The sequence below is a fragment of the Pollicipes pollicipes genome, unplaced genomic scaffold, assembly GCF_011947565.3.
Source record: "Pollicipes pollicipes isolate AB1234 unplaced genomic scaffold, Ppol_2.1 Scaffold_4002;HRSCAF=4701_pilon_pilon_pilon, whole genome shotgun sequence".
NCBI lineage: Eukaryota > Metazoa > Arthropoda > Thecostraca > Pollicipedomorpha > Pollicipedidae > Pollicipes > Pollicipes pollicipes.
In genome coordinates, this window is record NW_023596420.1 from 44,972,040 (window position 1) to 44,991,260 (window position 19,221).

Sequence of the window (19,221 nt, forward strand, 5' to 3'; positions counted from 1 at the left end):
CTGCGAAATGCTGGATATATGCCGCTGAATTTCCCAAGTCTTGCTGAAGCAATTTGAAGCAATTCCCTTCATATGATTTCACATGACTCGTTACATTCCTAACCTTTAAACCGGGTTTATCCCTGTCGTGGTTGCTGCTTAAGAATGACTTGGCTGGAAGTCAGCCACTTGCCCGCAGTCCTGTCGGAAATCAGTTCTCCTTTGATTCAACCACTTATCGGTATTCCTGCAGTTCATGATGAAGGGTTTATCGATGGGGATTTTTTTAACGACGTGATAGCATTTTGACTTCATCGGTACCGTCACTGGTGGCGTAGATCGGTGATCTGTGACGGAGGCCGGGCGTGAGGGTCTGAGTCGCGAGCCATCTTGCCTCGCCGCCGCGAACCGCCGCGCCTCGCTCGTCCGGCAACGTGTCCGTGCATCTGCGATCCGCCGGTAATTAAACGCGGCGTCGTCGAGCGTCCAAGTAAAAACCAGCTGGCCTTCGGCGGCCGGCGGGGCTGCTGCGCTCCGAGACTGCGGCGGATCAGAGGCAAAACTGGAAGGAGGAGCGGATTACCGGCGCTGAGCCGCCGCGGCACGACACGGACGGCTGACCGCCGACCGCCGACCGAGCCAGGCCGGGCCAGGCGGCGCGATGACGGAGCCGGGCGCCGCGGCGGCCGGGCCGGACCCCGCGGCGGCCGAGCCGGGCGCCATGCCGGCCGAGCCGGGCCCCACGGCGGCCTCGGTCGCGTGCTCAGACGCCGCAGCCGGGGCTGGTTGGAGCGCTGATGCTGGGCTGGTTGGGGCGTTGCTGCTAGGCTCGCGCCAGGGGCTTCTGAAGGCCGGGATAGCAGCGCCGTGCTGGACTTCGCCGGCGACTGCTGGAAGCGCTGCCGCCGGGCGGCTTCTCTGGACGGACGGTTCGCAAAGTGCACTTCGGGGCCCTGGTGGCAAGGGCCACGACCACCGCTTGATGATCCACCTGACCTGCCCTCGCGATAGAAGGCGGGTTGAAGGCGCCGGGCCGCTGCCGCTGAAGTGAAGGGTAGTGGGGATTGAATAAGGTTTCCCCGGCAGCCCCGTCGACCGGCCGGCGGGGCCCGCTCAAACTCGACGTCGCGCCGGTTTGTGGGCGCCGCCGGCCGCGAGGAAGGTGACAGGGGGGAGGGGAGGCGGACGTGTTGCGCCCATTTACACGCGGCCCCTGTAAACAATGCGGCGACACACCTGGCGAGGCGGGGAGCAATGGCCCGCCGCTCCGACCCCACAAACACGTGTGACGGCCGTCGCGCCACGTACGGCAAACACGTGTGACGGCCGCCCCACCACGTCCGGCCGACGGCCTGGCGGCAAAAACCGGCGCGGCGGCCGCGAACCCGGCGGCCCGCTAGCACGCCGGGGTCTGCTGTCGGAGCCCGGCGGACCGGCCTCCATTGGTGGGATCCTGGCGGATTGGCCGCAGTTGTCGGATTTATGTTGGATCTAGCGCTGCTGCTCACCGTAGCCTAACGCGTTCATTGTTGTCGCCGCTGTTTTCACAATTCACCCTGCGTGAGGACTCGGCGATTGTTGTTTTTTACGATACTTTCAATATAAGTTGTCATTCGCTTTGTGCTCCCTCTCACTGGTGGCAGGGGGGTGGGGGGACGCAGTGCAATACCAGCCCGTTAGCCAGGTACGAACCGGTGCACGGCTATGGGCAGGCGCAGACGGCGTCTCGTCAGGCATCTCGTCTGTTTCCTGTTTCGCAACGTAGACTGTCCACTTGCCAGAGCGTTGTGAAATTGCATGGCGTTGGTACGAAAGCTTGAATTCCATGTTCGACCGTACCGCCCCTTGGTATTGCCATGCCAGCCATCGCTTCGTGTCCGGCCTGCCACCTCCCCCGTTGGCTCCACTGATCGGCGTCATTGCGGTCATACATGCTCCGAAATCGCCCTCAGCATCGAGACGCAGCGCCACGCGACCGCGGTCGGGGGCGTCTGGCACGTGACGTCACCCGCGTGCACCTCGACCGGCGAGACTGCCGCGTCTCGGCGCCATTATCGATCCGGAATGCGTGTCTTGTGGCGCCCAGGTGTGCCGGTCCCAGCTGCCGGCGCGGCCCGCTCGTCTCCGCCGCGGCACGGGCGCAGCGCGCACGTGTCCCCATCGGCGCGTCCGTTGGGCATCCGAGACTGGCGCCCCTCAGGGACGCCGTCCTCACTGCCAAAGTTTTCTTCCGATCGGAATGGACCGCCGCACATTTCATCCGCTTGACGGCGAAATCGTTGCATGGGACGTGGTCTGAGCTGGAGGCGGCCGTTGCGCCGGCATAGCTGGCGAATCTGAAACGTGTCGTTCCCAGGCTCCGGCTTTGTGCAGGCCGGAGCGGGGGCTTTTCCGCGATTGCTATCGGGTTTTTGAAAACGGCTTATGCGGCCGTTGACTGGAGAGATGCCCTTGCACTGTGCGGCTGAATTCTGCGGCCCTGCCTCGGGCCAATCAGCCGGCTTTCGTGACGCTGTGGCGTGCACCTCGTGAGGCAGGCAGCGACGCCCTTCGGCTGGGAAATGGACCTGCTGCTCGCAGCGGGAGCCTGTTGGCACAAGCTTCAGCCGGCGCGCGCCGTATGCTCGCGAACAATGCGAGGATACCAGATTCTGGCGCCGGAGCGATGGGAGTGCGTTGTGCGCAGCGGCGCCGCCCTTGGACGCTACAATCACGCGCTGGCCTCGGGCCGCGACGTCGGCGGCTGTGCTGCGGGCCAGGCCAGCGCCAGGCGTGGCTGCCGCGGCGGCAGCAGCTGCCATGACCGCCGCGGCCGCCGCTTCCCGCGCCCGGCTGTTTCAGCAACCGGAGTCAGAGCGGCATCGGCTGGTTACCGAGTCGGAGCGGCAACCGGATGGTTACGGGAGTCGGAGTGGCACCGGATGGTTATTGGAGTCAGAGTGGCACCGGACGGTTACCGGAGTCAGAGTGGCACCGGATGGTTACCGAGTCAGAGCGACACCGGATGGTTACCGGAGTCGGAGTGGCACCGGATGGTTACCGAGTCGGAGCGGCACCGTATGGTTACCGGAGTCGGAGCGGCACCGGATGGTTACTGGAGTCAGAGTGGCACCGGACGGTTACCGGTGTCAGAGTGGCACCGGATGGCTACCGGAGTCGTAGCGGCACCGGATGGTTACCGGAGTCAGAGCGGCACCAAATGGTTACCGAAGTCATGAGTGGCACCAAATGGTTACCGGAGTCGCAGCGGCACCGGATGGTTACCGGCGTCGGAGCGGCACCAGATGGTTACGGGAGTCAGAGTGGCACCGTATGGTTACCGGAGTCGCAGCGGCACCGGATGGTAACCGGCGTCGGAGCGGCACCAGATGGTTTACCGGAGTCGGGGCGGCACCGGATGGTTACGGCGCCGGAGTGGCACCGCATGGTTACCGGTGCCGCAAGCGGCACCGGATGGTTACCGAGTCGGAGCGGCGCGCTGCCGGAGCCGGTGCGGTGCCGCTGCGGTACGTCGCCGCGGCATGCCGCTGTTTGCGGGCCGTGTGGACCGCCGACACGTGACGCGCAGACGGGCCGGCGACGTGGCGTGTTTTCGGCAAACATTTATCGCCGTCGAACCGCTATCGGAGCGACGGAGCGGGAGGGGGGGGGGGGGGGGGGGGCGCACACCTGGGCCGCCAGTGTGAGACGCCAGCAGAGGGGGAGTGCGCCGGCCGACGGCCATACGTGGCGCCGCCAGAGCGGGAGCTAGCCAGGCCACGTCGCCGCGATAGGACGGCCCAGGCCAGACTAGGCCACGCCGCCACGATAGGACACGATACTCGCTCTGCAAACGGTAATGGCGGCCGGGCTGGAATGTCGGTTTTAGCGCGGTTTGGCGTTGTGGTGTATGGTGCCTTCTGTCGGTTGCCTAGCTCTGAGTACATGTGGGGTGCCGTTTCCGAGGCTACCAGCTCTGTTGACGTCGGAACCTTATATGAACTGAACCAGGGAAGGCATCAGGGTGTGTTATATAACCCGCAAAAAGTAGTGGGATAGAGACCTTAAATCTGAAACGCCTTCTGCGAGGTCGCGTGGCTGACATTCGCGACTTCCCGGCGGACTCAGGCTTGTGTGCAGGATGTCACAACGTGGTGAGAGCGGAGCCGGGACTCGATTGCATAATTGAAATGTTAGCGTCGCTTTTTTGTGGCGAACCGTTCTGTGTGTTTGCGACCATTTGTCGGCATGTGCTCTGCGCACGCCATCAAACTGGACACGCGAGCAGTCGGATTGAGAACCGCCTGCACGTCGTTCCCATTGGAAATGGCCCCCCCCGCGGTCGACTCGGACGCGCCTCAAAACCAATCCGCTCGGTCGAAATCGGATTGTGTGCTAAAGCTTGCTTCGAGATGGATATTGCCCGATTGGAGATCGTTCAGCACACCCTCGCCCTCGGCCTCTGAGCGCTCAGCTCGGGGCGACGGTCAGCTCGACGGCTGCCGGGGCAGGTCTTCACCGGAGCCGTGTGGTACGGACAGTGTTAATCCTGCGGGGGGGGGGGGGGCGGCCCGGCCGACGGACCGCATCAGGTCGGCCGCGAGCGCGTCCCGCGAGATTGGCAGCGGCCGCTGCACGTCGGGCGGCTGCAGAATGCAGCGGCCCAGTCTCCCGGCCAGTCTTTTCCTGGCGAGGTGGCGACTTTCCCTGTTGGTCGGCATGTGGAGCGGATCGCGTCCGCGTGCCGCCGGCGTGGGCTCGCCGGCCGGCCGGCGGTCCCGTCTCGGCCCGCGGCGCCGCGAGGCTCGCCCCGGCGCGGCCGGGGTTACGTCCGCTCACTGCCCCGCCGAGCAGACGGCGCAGCTCGAGTGCCGTCCGGCCCGGTCCGGAGTGCCGTCCGGCGCCGCTCGGGCTACGCCGGCACACCGCTCTCAGAGGCGCCGGTCGGCCGCCGGAGCGGGGGCGGCGCTCGACGGCCGGGGCGCCGGGGTCGCCATTCGCCCGTGGGGTAGCTTCCTGGCGGCCGGCTTCCTCGACAGGCGTTGCGTCACCTGCGAACCCGTTTTCCTTCTGCGCTGCACGGCGAGCGCCGGCCGCCGCCGCAGTGCCGCGCCGTCTCCGGGCCCGGAGAGGCGCTGGCGGACGGCGCGCCGGGGCGGTGGCGCCGCTCCCGGCGGGTGTGACGGGCCAGTGCCAGCCAGCCGGGCCCGGTTGATCGCCGCCCACCACCGACGGGCAGCGCGAGCCGGCCGTGTCCAGTAAGTCGATCGGGCGCCGGTATGCGCCGATGGCAGCCCCATTGTCTGCGATTGTGGCGCAGCTGCTCTGGCCGCTCCCGGCTCTGACGTGACGTTGGTGTGCTGTCGACAGGCGGCGGCAGCTGTCCTCTCGGCGATTCTCGTAGTTGTCCGATTGGGAGGGTTTGGGCCTCGTTGCGCGCATCCATACCCCGTGTGAGATTGTCTCTGCGGACTTGTCAAATTCTGCAAGCGTTGTCTCGACGCTTTTGAAGGGCTGGGTTTGTGTCCTTCAGCCTTTTACGAGCCTATATGAATACAAAGAGGTCATTATTTGACACCAAATGTAAACTGCACGAAAAACAGGATAGATGCGCGAAACCAATGAAATGACATGAAGTCCATCAAAAAAGCCGGTAAATCTTACTGTGGAAGCGCTTTTGCTTCGTCGCCATGCATTTAGTTGTCAGTTCAGGTTCATGGCAGTGAATGACATGGTCCCGTGGAGTCAGCTCGGCGTACATGAAATAACGAATAAGTGCATTATGACAAAAAAATGTTTACACATAAAACTTGACCGGATGTTTTGACAGAGCTGGCGACAAACGAGGGGCTGTTCCCGTTTATGTCCCAGTTTCGTTCATTTATGAGTTGGTACCGAATTGGGTCACTGCATGATCATACCAGCTCGAGAACAGCCCTCAACAGCATGCGCGTAGGGACGTTTCCACAATGGAGGGCCGCAGCCTTTTCTTCCTGCGCAAAGTTGCAATATTCACCAATGTTTTTTCCAAACTGGGCTAAGGTCAGGATACATAAACTCCCTTTTTCGATATCGGCATCGAAAAGGATTGGCAGCTTGCTGGCTCCAGCCTGCTGCCCTGACTCAGTACTGCTGCAGCGAGCCGGCCGCGGTCGTGCCCGGAGCCGGGGCTCGCCCCTGCTTCTGTTTCCGCCCAGGTCGCGGTCCTTCCCCTGTCGCTGCCGCCGTCTCGCTGCAGTGCTGGCACCGCCAGCCCCGGACCTGCCGCTGCTGGCCCCGGAGCACAATGCGGTGGGGCGGCACGGCGCACGGCGTATGTGCGCTCACGTGCGGCCGGCCGCCCGTTCACGCCCGTACACGGACGTGTCAGCCGATACCCCTCATTATGGGATCAGCCGTCTGCCGGGGAAAAACGCCGCCGTCGACCGACGTGCCGGCTGAAAACACGCGCACACCGCACGCCGCACGCCGCACGCCGCACGCGGCGCCATGGCCGGCCACGGCCGCCGCCGTCCCCTTCACCGGCACCAGCTGGGGCTCCGGCTCCGGCTGCGGCCGCCGGCTCCTCCGCAGCGAGCATTGTTGGAGCCGGCGTTGTGTCGGCGGTGCGGCTGCCTATGGCCTGTATGCAGTTCATGAAGGGCACCGTAGCCAAGCTGTGACTAGTACCGTGCAGAATTATGGAAAACGCAGTGTTCCCATTCCATCTGTCCTTTTTATCATGAACACTTTTGTGTTACGTGACAAGGAATATTGCTCAAGAGTTGTCGTTGCCCCCCCCCCCCCCCCACATCTTTAAGTGAGTTCCGGTGTCCCAGCGTTGGAATCTAGTGACGTTATCAGTGAGGAATCTGTGAGCGACTTGCAATGTACATAGCCCGGGGGAGGTGGTCTTGACTTGCACACGTTTGAAAGCGTGTGTCATAGTTTCCTGCTGTGGAAAGCAGCATCTGAATGGGTATTTCATTGTAGTATATACTCAGTTATCATGTCCATTCAGGATGTTAACCAAATTGCTCATCGCACGGATATACCTGATCTGAAAACGGACATTTTCCAACTAACGAGGCGTAGACCCTAATTCATACACCGACCAAACTGGTCCAGAGCATTCCCTGGCTTAGGGCGCAGACTTGTGACACCGCAATGACGTTTTTGTCCGGCCGGCATCGAATGGCCAGTGCGACTCCCACGGCGGATTGCCCTCGACGCCACCTGAAGTTTTCGCTGTTCAGGTGCGGCGGATGCTCTCCTGGGCACCGGCGGCAGCTATTGTGAGGCGCTGCCCCGCCGGGGCGTGCTGGCAGTTCCGGCCGCGACGTCTGTGGGCCCCACCGTGACCGGCCACCGGCTCGTGACGGTGCCGCCCCGACCGGCGGCCGGCTGGAGGGGGGGGGGGGGGGCACGGACCGGGGACGGGTCCGCCCACGAGAGCCGTCGTCCTGTCGCCGTCCGCCGGGCCGTGTCCGAGGGAGTGTGTCGTCCGCCGGGCCGTGTCTGGGAGGACTGTGCCGTCCGCCGGGCCGTGTCCGAGGGAGTGTGTCGTCCGCCGGGCCGTGTCTGGGAGGACTGTGCCGTCCGCCGGGCCGTGTCCGAGGGAGTGTGGCCGTCCGCCGGGCCGTGTCTGGGGGGACTGTGTCGTCCGCCGGGCTGTGTCTGTGTGAGTGTGCCTGGCTCCGGGCCGTGTCTTGATGCAGTGTGCCAAGGAGGGCGCGGAGTGAGTGCCGGGGGCCGGCGCGCCCGTCCGACGGACGGTGCCGTGTCCGGGGAGTGTGCGGAATGAGTGCCGGGAGCCGGCGCGCCCGTCCGGCCGGCGGTGCCGCATGTGAGGTCGGTGACGCAGCGCCTCGCCCGCCGCCGACACACATCCGTACGATCTGCGGCGTGCGGTGGCGCGGCGCGACTGACCGGCCGCTCCTGTCGTGTTCCAGGCGGAGCCCGACCACCATGGCGTTCCCGACCGCGGCCGGCTGCAGGCCAGAGTCCAGGTAAGCGGGGCAACCTGTGACGTCACGTCCGCCGCAGGGCAACACTCCTCGGATCTCGGGGCTGAATGCTGCGCTATGCTGGTTTTTGTTAAATGCTTGCGGAGTGTCGGATCTTGGGTTGAAACATCGCATGCTCTACGCAATTTTAAAAGCCAGATACAAGGTATGGAAAAGTTAACGTCACACGGGTATTAGTGGCTGCCGGCTCTTGGTAATCTGTCGCGGTGTTTGTCACCGACACGACGGTTACTTTCCGTGACGCATCTCCCGTTGGCATTAATGGGATCGGGCTGTTGAAAATTACTCTGGTGGAGTCTTGGTATTTTTGTGAGCATTGAGGTAGCGCTGGAGCAGGCCAATGCACAGTGCAATTAATCAATTGCGGATTAAGCCTGTCGGTGCCAAGCCTCGGTAGAGTTGCCGGGTATGATCGCGCCTTATGATCGCGCCTCTGCTGCTGACGTGACGTATTTCGGGAGAGTCTCGGGATAGCAGCTCACGGCCGCTGTTGGGCGGCGCCGCGGCCGGTGAGGGACCGGATGCCGGCGGTGCCGACCTCTGCTCCGCGATCCAGCACGCCGCGCGTCGCTCGGCCGGCCGCTCGCGCGCTGTGGACGGAGCCGCGGCCGGCGGCGAGACAGTCGGCCGGTCTCGGCCGGCGGGCGGGCGCCGCCGGCACGCGGACGGGCGCACGTCGCGTCCTCTGACAGCCGTCGCGCCACAATGGCCGCGGTGGCGGGGGTTTGCCGGTGGCGCTGCGTTCCTGGTCCCAAACACCAGCGACAATGCTGTACGCCCGTTTACCTGTGCGCGGACAATGGTGCGGGCTGACTGGCACGTCCGTGCGCTTTGGGCCACGAGCTGCGGCACGTGCGCCGACAAAACGTGCCATCACGCTCGGGGCCGAGCCGGCGGCTGGTGCAGCGCGCGCCCCTGCGCCGGCGCCCCGCATGCAGGGAGGGGGGGGGGGGGGCGCCACTTCACGCGGTCCGAGGCGTGCCGCGGCCCACCCGTGGCGAAAGGAGCTCAGCATTTGACGCGGCTCCGCGGGCAAAGTCGCGGGTACGGCTGGAGAGCCGGACGCCTTGCCTCGAGGGCGAGGGGGGAGGGGGGCAGCGTCGACCGGCGCAGCCCCCGCCTGCCTGGTGTTGTCACCCGCCGGCACGCCCCGCGGCTCTGCTTGGCCCGCGGCGCCGTCCGGACCCTGGGCTCAGGCCCGTCCGGACCCTGACGCCGACATCACGCCGTCGCCGTATCACGTCCGCCTGCTGCCGTCTCGGACCAGGCCACGTGGCACGCTCGGCATCTCCGGCTGCGGAGGACACGGCGACCGCCGCGAAATGTCAGCCCGCCAGCGTGCTCCCTTTGTCCTCTTTTCCGGACACATGTCAGGGGGCACCGGTACGCGTAATTGACACATGACCCACCGTCGAGCTCGGACCGACCCTCCGCGGTTGACGGATGGCGTTCCGTTGCAAGGTGTCATGTGCTTGAACCATGCTCTTTCCGGCAGGCACATGAGGATCAACGTCATGTTCTTCCACAGTCTTTGTTCTAGTCCCATCGGAATTACCAGCCACAAATCACGCACCGCATTTGTCGGCATGTATCTGGCGAGATGCATAATGCCTTCCAATCCGCTCATCACGTGGTGTTTGGAAAACTTGGGCTAATTTGCGCTGTACCCTTCGTGGGAGATCAGGGGCCGTAGGGCACGTCGCCGGTGTAAGCCGGTCGGCCCGCGCGGTTCCGAAGCGGACACGCAGCGAGTCTCAGCCCGCAGCGCCGCGCGCCTCAGCACGTGTGCCGTCGCACGTCGCGCGGACCAGCGGCCGGCGGTCCGGCGTCGGCCGGTGTCCCCGCCAACCGCGCCGTGCGCATCGCAGGAGCATGCGCGGCGGCGTGCGCCGGGCGGCACACACGGCCGGCGGCGGACCGGGCCGGCTCGGCTCCAGTGTCGGCACGGGGGCTGTGTACCAAGCTCGCCGTGCCAAACAGCTTTGCCGACGTGGCAGGCTCGGCGCTGGCGGCTCGCCGTTCGCCCGGCAGCGGTCGCCATGGCCGGCTGGACGGGCGTTCCTCTGCCGCCGTGCTGCCACACAAGGCACCGGACGGCGTGGGTGGACTGACGGGGGAGGAACGCAGGCGCAGCGGAGCTAAGCGTGGCGGCGGGGGCTGGGCCGGCCGGCCTCCGGGCCGGTCCGGGCCGGGGCCAGCGCAGCTGGCATCCCCTCCCACGGCCGGCTGTACACTCCAGTTGCCGGGCCGAGCTGGCACGGCCGGCCAGATTGAGTTGCGAAACCGATCGGCACCGGCGACCGTTGGACGCGCGGCGCGTGCCCGCCAGCGGTCCGGCGGCGGCGCCAGCCTCCCTGTCCTTGTCACGTCACGGCGCGCCCAGCGGCGGGCCGCCGTTTTTCTACAGCCGACAACCCGACCGACCGGTTTGCTGCAAAAATCGCCAGAAATTGCGGCGGACTGAAGGTCTGTCTGGCCGTGCGGCCGCCGCCGCCGCCGCCGCCGCCGCCGCCGCCTTTTTCCTCGTGAACCTCCGGCCGGGAGCGTCGACCCTCGACCGTCGACCCGTAGCGCGGCGGCGCACCCTTCCCCTCCCCTCCCCCCCCCCCCCCCCCCCTCCGGAAAGTGGTCCGCTCCCTCGCTGTGGAACTGTGCGGGTTCTCGCACCATGCGGTGGTCGTTGTCACCGCAAAAGAGCTTGCAGTTCCCCCTGGAGAGATGTTGGCTCTCTTCCCGCACACTGAAGCTCCGGCTCTCCCTGGATGTGATACCTTTTCGGGACAGTGGCCGCGGCGGCCTCCCTCTAATCTGCCCGCACCACTGTCGGAGTATATCAGTCTGTGTTCTCCGTCCATGTGTCATGTGTCACAATGATGGTTGTCCTCCACCCCCGTACATTATTACGCCCCCCCCCCCCCCCCCCGCCCCCTCCAGGCAGGCATCCACTCCTCTCAGCGTTCGTTGGTTGCCTGAAATCCGAGCCGTGCGGTCGCAGTCATTACGTCCCTTTCAGCACCTGCTGTGCTAATGACGCACTCTGGGACTCGGCTAAACATTGCCTCGGGCGCCGCGACGTTATAATTACGCTGCCATTTCACGCGTGGATCAATTCTATTCAAATTTGAGCGATTGTTCAGCAGTGTGGCAAAGTACCGCGCGTCCACTGACCCGGCGGCAGATTGTTGGCCTTAGTTGAAGCTTGTTCCCTTAGCCTTTCCGACTGCCTTCCAGATAACCTCCCTCCAGCCATCCCACCAGGTGGAGCTGTGACAACACTTGGTGGCTGCGTGTCCCCTCACTAGCTTGGCTGTTCCAAAAGACCAGTTTTATGTCTTTTTGTTCCGCTGTTGTGTAAAAAGCGGCCTTTTTACTTGTTGCTTCATCGCTTCGTTGCATTCTCCCCGCGCATTGTGCTGATGGAAAACGTCTCCTTTTCTGATTCGGCCGGCATGCTCGGAAGCACTCTCGTTAGTCGCCACTGACTAACGGGCCGCGCATCCGTGCCAGACTGGGGAGGGGCTGCTCTTAGGTTGGCCCGCCGTCGCCCGCGGCGCCGAGCGTTGCCCGTCTCGGCCCAGCCGACCCGCGGCGGCGCCTGTCAGCGCGTCGAGCCCGGGCGTGACCGGAGCGGCCGGGCTGTGCCGCCGCTGGGAGCCGGCGCTCCCGAGGTGGCCGGCCGAGCCGAGCCGGGTCGAGTCGGGTCGGGTCGGCGCGGCGCCGCGTCGGAGCCGGACCGGACCGCGTGGCCACGTCGCTCCGCCGCAGCCCGACCTCTGAGTCAGCGCACTGTACGCCCCCGGCCGCGCGTGACGTGGCGGCGCGGCGGGCGGTCGCCGCCCGGCCGCCGGCCCGCCGGCACCGCCCCGACGTCAGCCGACTCGCCGACCTTTCCGCCGGTGGCTGGCGTGGGTGACTGTGGTCCGGTGACTCAGGTGACCGTACCGATGACGTCACCGCGGGGTGCGGGCGCGGGTGCGGGAGCCTGGCGGCCTCCCCCGGTGCGCCTCACCCTGCCCCACGCTCAGCCGAGCCCCGGCGAGAGGCGCCGCCGTCTGTTTTCTTCTTGCGTGTTGCGTGAGGTGGAAGTGCAGCTTTTATCGTCCTGAGATGTTTACGAGCAGCGCTGGCACGTGATGAACGCTTTCGTGGCGGCCTAACATGCCGGCCTTGGCGCCCAGATTACTGGACGGGGTGAATTACCTCGCCTTTGCAGTGGTCCCTGGCGGCCATTGCATGCCGCCGGTGGCCCGAGCCTTTGTATCCGCCGCCGCACCTCCGATAGTCCGCTGATTCGGGCCGGGCGGACCAGACCTGGGCGAGGCCCGCCGGGCGCGACGGTCCTGACCAGGGCGCCGCCTCTCGCCAGGAGCTGGAGGCGGAGCTGCAGCAGGCCGTGGACCGGCACCAGGAGCAGCTGTCGGCGCTGCAGGACAGCCACCAGCAGCAGCTGCAGCAGCTCAGGGCTTCGGCCGACACCGCAGGCTCGCGGCAGGTGAGCAGCACGGTGCCGGGCACTGCGAAACAAACGCTTGTGTTTGGGCCACCCAGCTTTTACGTATATTTTTCTGTCATGCCCTTCCCACACATTTGGTGTTGGCGTCGCTCAGTGGCACGTGATCCTCGGGCCGGTCTGTCGGCGCGTCGAGGCCCGGCGCCCTCTGGTGTTGGGCTGTGACGCCAGGGGCCGTGACGTCATGGGTCGGCGTGGCGTCGGATGGCGGCGGCCACACGCTCGTCGCCCCGCCGCCGCCGCCGCCGCCGCCGTCGCCCTCGATAAGATAGCGCTGTGCGCCAGGTGATGCGTTCCCGCACCAATATCGCGGCCCGTACCAGGGGAGGGCGGCGGGGCACCGTGCGGGCGGCCCCCTCCCCGTCCCGACCAGCGGGCGCTCTGCCTCAATCGATCGGTGAGCCGGTGCACACCTGTATCCATTAATGCAGCCCGCATGTTTTATCAGCTGACAGTGCGGCCCAGGCTCGGCAGCAAATGCAGATGGAGTATATCAGCTGCGTCAAGTGGTGCCACTGTGTGGCAGGCGACAGCTGGCGGTGTTGTCGCGGCCACGTGCCGTCCGAGACGGCAGGCCTTTTATTGGCTTTCGATCTCTGGCCTTGGGTTTATGTTTCTCTAACGTTTTAGACTGAAACGTGATCCAGATTGTTATCGTTTGTGCACAGTGGCGTGCTGTTTTTGTACGCGAGGGGCCATTTGCGTTCCCTCAGTTGTTAATTGGAGGTAAGGGAAGAGTGGGCACACAGTTCAAATTACTATCGAATTCTATGTCCAAAGCAAAACACTGGAGCATGCGGTCCAATGCCGACATCCGTCTATGTTCAAAAGCAAAAGCGGCAAAAGCAGCAAGTGTTCAAAAGCATGCACATAGCTACTTCCTGATCTAGCGGACTCAGACGCATTTTTCCCGGGCCTTGTGACATGCCTCCCTGTCTGGAGAGCTCGGTGACCTGAATCCCTGTGTCGAGTATCGATTGTCGTGTTTCCCTGTTCAGGTGACTCAGTGACGTGTTTACCTGCCCAGGGGACTGAGTGACATGCCTCCTTATCCAGAGGGTTCAGTGACGTGTCTGCCTGTTTGCAGGGCTGAGTGATTTGTTTCCGTTTCTAGACGGCTCAGTGGCGTGCGTCCCTATCTCGGCGTGTCTTCCTGTTCGTAGGCTTCGATGACGCGTGCTCCCCTCGGAGTTCTCAGTAGCGTGACACCCCGTCGCGGTGAGAGAGGGAGGGAGGACGGGGCAGGTGCTGACGGCGCTGTCACCGGCCGCAGGGCGATGACGAGGCGGTGCGTGACGCGCCCGACGGCGGTGCCGCCGCTCAGCCGGTGGCCGCCGGACCCGACGCGGACGCGGTCGGCGCCCGACTGAAGCAGCTGGCCACCGAGAACGAGGACCTGCTCACCAGTCTGCAGAAGATCACTGCTGAGGGAGAGGCACTCAGTGCCAGCCTGCAGGAGCGGACGGCTGAGAACGACCAGCTGCTCAAAAGCCTGCAAGATGTGTATGCTGAGAGGGACAGCGTCAGCGCCAGGCTGCAGGAGCTGGTTGTCGAGAAGGACGAGCTGCTGGCCAGCCTCAAGGAACTCGACGTTCAAAACCAGGCGGCCAATGGTAAGAGCGATTTAGTCGGAAATGAACGCACGCTCCGGTTTTCCTCCCGTTTCCATCCCATCATTACGAGGGCATAGAACCGCCGCTCCAGAGCACAGAGGGCGCTGGCTACATTTCAAAGGAGCGAAAATGATCCGCCGAGTAGCTTAATCAAACCTAGTTGGAAGTGTAGGCGAAGCTTCGTGTTGGGGTCGCTCAGTGACCTGAACGCATCAGAAGGGGGTACGCCGACAGATGCGCGGGCCTTCCCGAGCACGCTGACGATAAGCTTTCCTGAATACCCGAGTACCGCTGGCAGGCGGGCGGGGCCCTGTGGTCAGATTACTGCGCCCTAATGAATCGACCGACGCGCCTATCGTGTTTGGACGCGGCGATACGCTATCGGCTCTAATGACGCTTGACGCCGAGGGCCGCGGCCCCAGCCCGGCTGCCGGCGCGAGCGGTCCGCCGCGAGTTCTTGCCTGTTCCCGTGCTTGGCGTGCCCAGATCCCGAACGCCGGAGGCGGCGCTCACAGTCGTGCCCGTCGGCGGCGGCGCGGCCGTGCAGCCGGGCCGTCGTCCCACCCCGAGCGCGCCCTGCGGCCGGGCGGCAGCGCTCGGTGCGGCGGCGCCGCGGCTGGCGGCCGCAGCTGCGGCTGTGACGCGCGGCACCTGTGGCGGCGCCGACGGCGCACCTGGGGCGCGGCGCTGCTGACTCACGGCCGCCCGGCCTCCGTTACAGACCAGGTGCAGCGGCTGCACGCTGATGCGACGACACGGGCGGCCGCCGCCGACGAGCTGGGCCAGCAGCTGCTGAAGAGCCAGCAGGACGCCCGTCTGCTCGAGCAGGCCAGGGATGAGCTGGTCCAGAAACTGAAGCTGCAGGGGAAGGAGGCTGCTTCCCTGACGTCAGTCAGAGATGAGCTGCTGGAGAAACTGCGGCAGAAGGAGCAGGAAGCGGCGTCTCTTTTGTCAGCTAGAGATGAGCTCCTGGAGAAAGTGCAGGAGAAAGAGTCGACGGCTGGCGATGAGCTGCTACTTAAATCACAAGAGTGGGAGAGGGAGGCGACTGCACTGGCGACAGCTAGAGATGAGTTGCAACACAGGTTGCAAGAGATGGAGCAAGAGGCTGCTTCCCTGACGTCAGCAAGAGATGAGTTGCTGGAGAAACTGCAACAGAAGGAGCAAGAAACCACTTCTTTGCTGTCAGCAAACGATAACCTTCAGGAGAAAGTGCGGGAGAAAGAGTCGACGGCTAGCGATGAGCTGCTACTTAAATCACAAGAGTGGGAGAGGGAGGCGACTACACTGGCGACAGCTAAAAATGAGTTGCAAAACAGGCTGCAAGAGATGGAGCAAGAGGCTGCTTCCCTGACATCAGCAAGAGATGAGCTGCTGAAGAAGCTGCAACTGAAAGAGCAGGAGACATCTTCCCTGACATCAGCAAGAGACGAGCTTGCAGAGAAACTGCAAGAGGAGTCAACAGGTGGTCAAGAGCTGCTCTTGAAGCTGCAGAATTGGGAGAGAGAGGCGACCTCACTGACGGCGTTGAAAGACGAGCTGCGACAGCAACTGCTGGAGAAGGAGCTGGAGGCTACTTCTTTGAAATCAGCGAGGGATGAGCTGCAGGAGAAGCTGCGACAGAAGGAAGGAGAAGCTGCTTTGTTGGTAAAAGAGACAGAGTCGGCCACCAAAGAGGAAATACAGCAGCATTTGCTAGATAAACAAATGTTTGAAAAGGCCAAATGCGAGCTGGAGCAAAAGATTGCGGAGAGAGATGCTGAAATTATCCGACTGACAGTAAGCAAAGATTCAGTGACTGAGGCATTACAAGAGCACGAGGCGGTAGCGGCATTGAGAGAAGAACTGCTGCAGGGCGAGGGAAGTAGAGGTGGCTACTTTGAAGGAAGCGGGAGAACAGGCCATGCTGGAGCTGCGCGAAAAGAGTGCGGAGAAGGCTAAGCTCATGACTGAAGTGGATGAGCTGAAGAGGGCTCTGAAATGTGCTGAGGATGGTCAGAAGGCTACCGTTCTCATTCTAAAGAAATCGGAGGATGCTTTGGAAAAAATGAACGCACAGAACATGGAGCTTCAAGCTCAAATGACACCCTTCAGACCAGTATCAGCGAGAACGTGCAAAGTCATAAAGCAGTGAATGAAGAAATGGCTGGCCTGAAGACGCGTTTGTCTAAATTCGAAAACGAGGGAGTGGTCGTGAAGAGAATCTATATCATTTAAGCGCAGCGCCCTCAGAACAGTCCCAGACAATGAACGATTCCTCGCATGGCGGCCAGGAAGCGTTGCTTAGTCGGATCGTGGACTTGAAGCAATGAACTTGGAACTGGAAGCCGAAACTGTCCCGAATAAAAACTGCTGACCTAAATACTGCTGATCACCACTTTTCGGCCGTCGAAGGACAGACGGAAAACGGCCAGCATTTCTCGGGTAACGAGACCGCGATCACCTCTCTCCAGAATCTGCAGACACAGCTCGAGGCGGAACAGAGGCGCGCAGCCGAAGCCAGCGAGCGCTGCTCGGAGCTTCGGTCGCTGAACGACACGCTGCAGGACACGGTCAAAGGTCTGACCGAGCGAGTGGAGTCTCTGGAGTCGGAGAGGGACGAGCAGGATGCGCAGCTGGACACGGCGGAGCCCGTTGCCGCCGAGAACCGGCAAATTGCCATTCGCCTGCTCGAAATAATGACGCTGTTCAACTCTGAGGAGATATACGCGTCCACTCGTGCACGGCTGCGCTGCTCGACTCGTTGGAGACGAGTCTGAAGGAGCTACAGTGGAGCCTGCAGGAGACGGGCCGCCAGCTGGAGCAGGAGCGGCGCGGCCGGGTCCAGCTGCAGGAGCGGCTCCAGGAGCTGGAGCAGGAGCAGCTGCTGTGCTCCGGCTCGTCGGACAAACTGGAGACGATCAGCGAGGGACGCCGAGCGCGTGGCCGAGCTGGAGGAGGAGGTAACGCGACTCCGCCAGACGCCCGACCCGGCGCCGGACAGCGCCGACGCTAGGAGCCGCGAGCCCGACCCGGAGCTGGACCGGCTGGCGGCCGACAGGCACCTGCTCACCAGGCAGCTGGAGGAGACGCGGCTGGAGCGCGACGAGGCGGCGCAGCGGGCGCTGATGCTGCAGGAGCAGCTGGACGCGGCTGACGGCCGCAACGAACAGGAAGAGCAGCTGCGGTACGAGAAGGAGGAGCTAGACATCAAACTGCAGATACAAGACGCCGAACTTGCGGAGCTGAGAGTCAGGCTCAGGAATGAGGAAAAGAAAGCGGCAGAATGTGCTGAGGAAATTGTAGAACTTTCAAAACTGCACGCCGAGCTCGCGGCGGTCCGTCTGGAAAGGGAAACTTTGTCAAGTAGAGTAAGCATTATGGAGAAAGAGATGCAAGAACAACATGACAACGCATTGTCAGAAAAGGACAAACTAAATATGTCCATCCAAGAGTCGGATAGGCGGATGGAGAAGCTCATATTGCAGATCGAAGAAGAGAAGTCCAAGAACTCAGAAGTGATACGCCAGTTCGAGAGTGTGCACCAAGAGCTGTCGGAGCACAAGGGGGAGCTGCTCACTTCGCAGGAGAAATGTCGCCAGCTGGAGGCCGAACTGGAGACCTGCAGGCAGTCGTCGGAGCAGGCGGATCTCATCACCAAAGCGGAGGTTTCTCAAGCTGGAACCACTGAGGCGCCGGCAGACGCGTCGGACAAGGAGCGCCAAGACGTGGATACCAAGGAGGTGGACGAGGTGGAGGCGGAGGCGGAGGCGTCGCCGGACCCCGGCCGCCTCTCGAGCCTGCTGGAGTCGGCCGACGAGCTGCGCCGCCAGCTGGACGAGCAGGCAGAGGCGCGTCGCCAGCTGGCCGCCGAGCGAGACGTGTGGCTCACCGAGCGGCACCAGCTGATCGCGGCGCTCAGCCAGAAGCACGCCGAGAGCCTGCAGTACCACGCTGAGATCCAGCGGCTGCAGGCGGCGCAGGCCGGCGCCGAGCAGGCGCGCGCCGCCGAGCTGCGGGACAGCGCTGAGCAGCACGACCAGCTGACCGCCCAGCTGCAGCTGGTGGCCTCCGAGCTGGCGCAGACGCGCCGCGCTCGCGACGAGGCGCTGGCGCAGGCCTCGCAGCTGCGGCCGGCGCAGGACCAGCTGCTCATCGAGTTGCAGGAGCGTAACGCGGCCATCCAGGATCTGCGGCAGCAGGTGCGTGGGGATGGATGCTGGTTTGAATGCGGGCTGGCACAGCTCGAAGTTGGAGCGCTTATAGTTCATATTAGCCCTTTAATTGTGGTTAGCGTTGATTGCAGTTGCTTTGGCAGCAGTGAGCTCTAACGCTCAGGAAGTATTTCGCGCCCGTTGTCAATTCACCGTGCAGGTAACTCAATTAACCTGGATCTGTGCCGTTTTCCTGTAGAGTATGATTATGGCTATCTGCCGAGTCTGCCGATGGTGTTCACATGACTCAGTACGTTGCTGGCGCGTGCCAGCCGTGACTGGGCCAACGGACGCGGCTGTCCTCCAGCCGCACCCAGTCGGCGCACCTGTTGACTCTCAGCGGCGCGCCCCGCAGGCGGCGCAGCAGGAGGAGACCGAGCGGCGGCTGCAGGTCGAGCTGCGCCGACTGCGCGACCACCTGGTGGCCATCGAGGAGAACTACACGCAGGATGCGCTGAACGCCGAGCAGCGCGCGGCGGCGCTGCGCGAGCGACTCAGCAGCGAGCTGCACCTGACGGCGGAGAGGTACCGGCTCTCCCCGCCGGTGCGCAGGCCCGCCGGCCAGCTCTGCACGGGGCCACTCTCTGACGGTGCAGCTGTCGTCGTTGCTTGTGTGACACTCGGTTGTGTGGCATGCTTCGTTGTGATTCCTGTGGCTTCACTTCGCGTACACCACCATTAAAGCCCCGCACTGCAGTGCTTAGATTCATTTCGGAAGCCCTGCTGATTGGAGGGATGCCCTTCTTCCAGTGAGGCTGCCTCGCAGCAGATCGAGTCACTCCAGGAGCAGCTGACGGTGGTTTCCCACCAGCGTGATGACGTCACTCTGCAGCTGGATGACGTCACACACTCGCTGACGAACCTGCAGCGTGTGCTGGAGCAGTTCCAGCGCGACAAGCGGCGAGAGATCGAGATGGCCACCAGCGCCGCCCAGCGGGGAG

The 19,221-nt window shown here is 63.7% G+C and overlaps 1 protein-coding gene across 1 annotated transcript; it reads left to right on the forward strand.

Annotated features, from left to right (window-relative positions):
* Positions 1 to 6,244: 6,244 nt before the first annotated feature.
* Positions 6,245 to 19,214, forward strand: LOC119094561 (putative leucine-rich repeat-containing protein DDB_G0290503; the record flags this gene model as incomplete). The annotated part of the gene is made up of 8 exons (XM_037217621.1): positions 6,245 to 6,271; positions 7,890 to 7,946; positions 12,331 to 12,456; positions 13,748 to 14,087; positions 14,809 to 15,951; positions 16,992 to 18,268; positions 18,636 to 18,805; positions 19,031 to 19,214. Coding segments are annotated over exons 1-8 (3,324 nt in total), but the record flags the coding sequence as incomplete, so codon positions are not given.
* Positions 19,215 to 19,221: the final 7 nt, after the last annotated feature.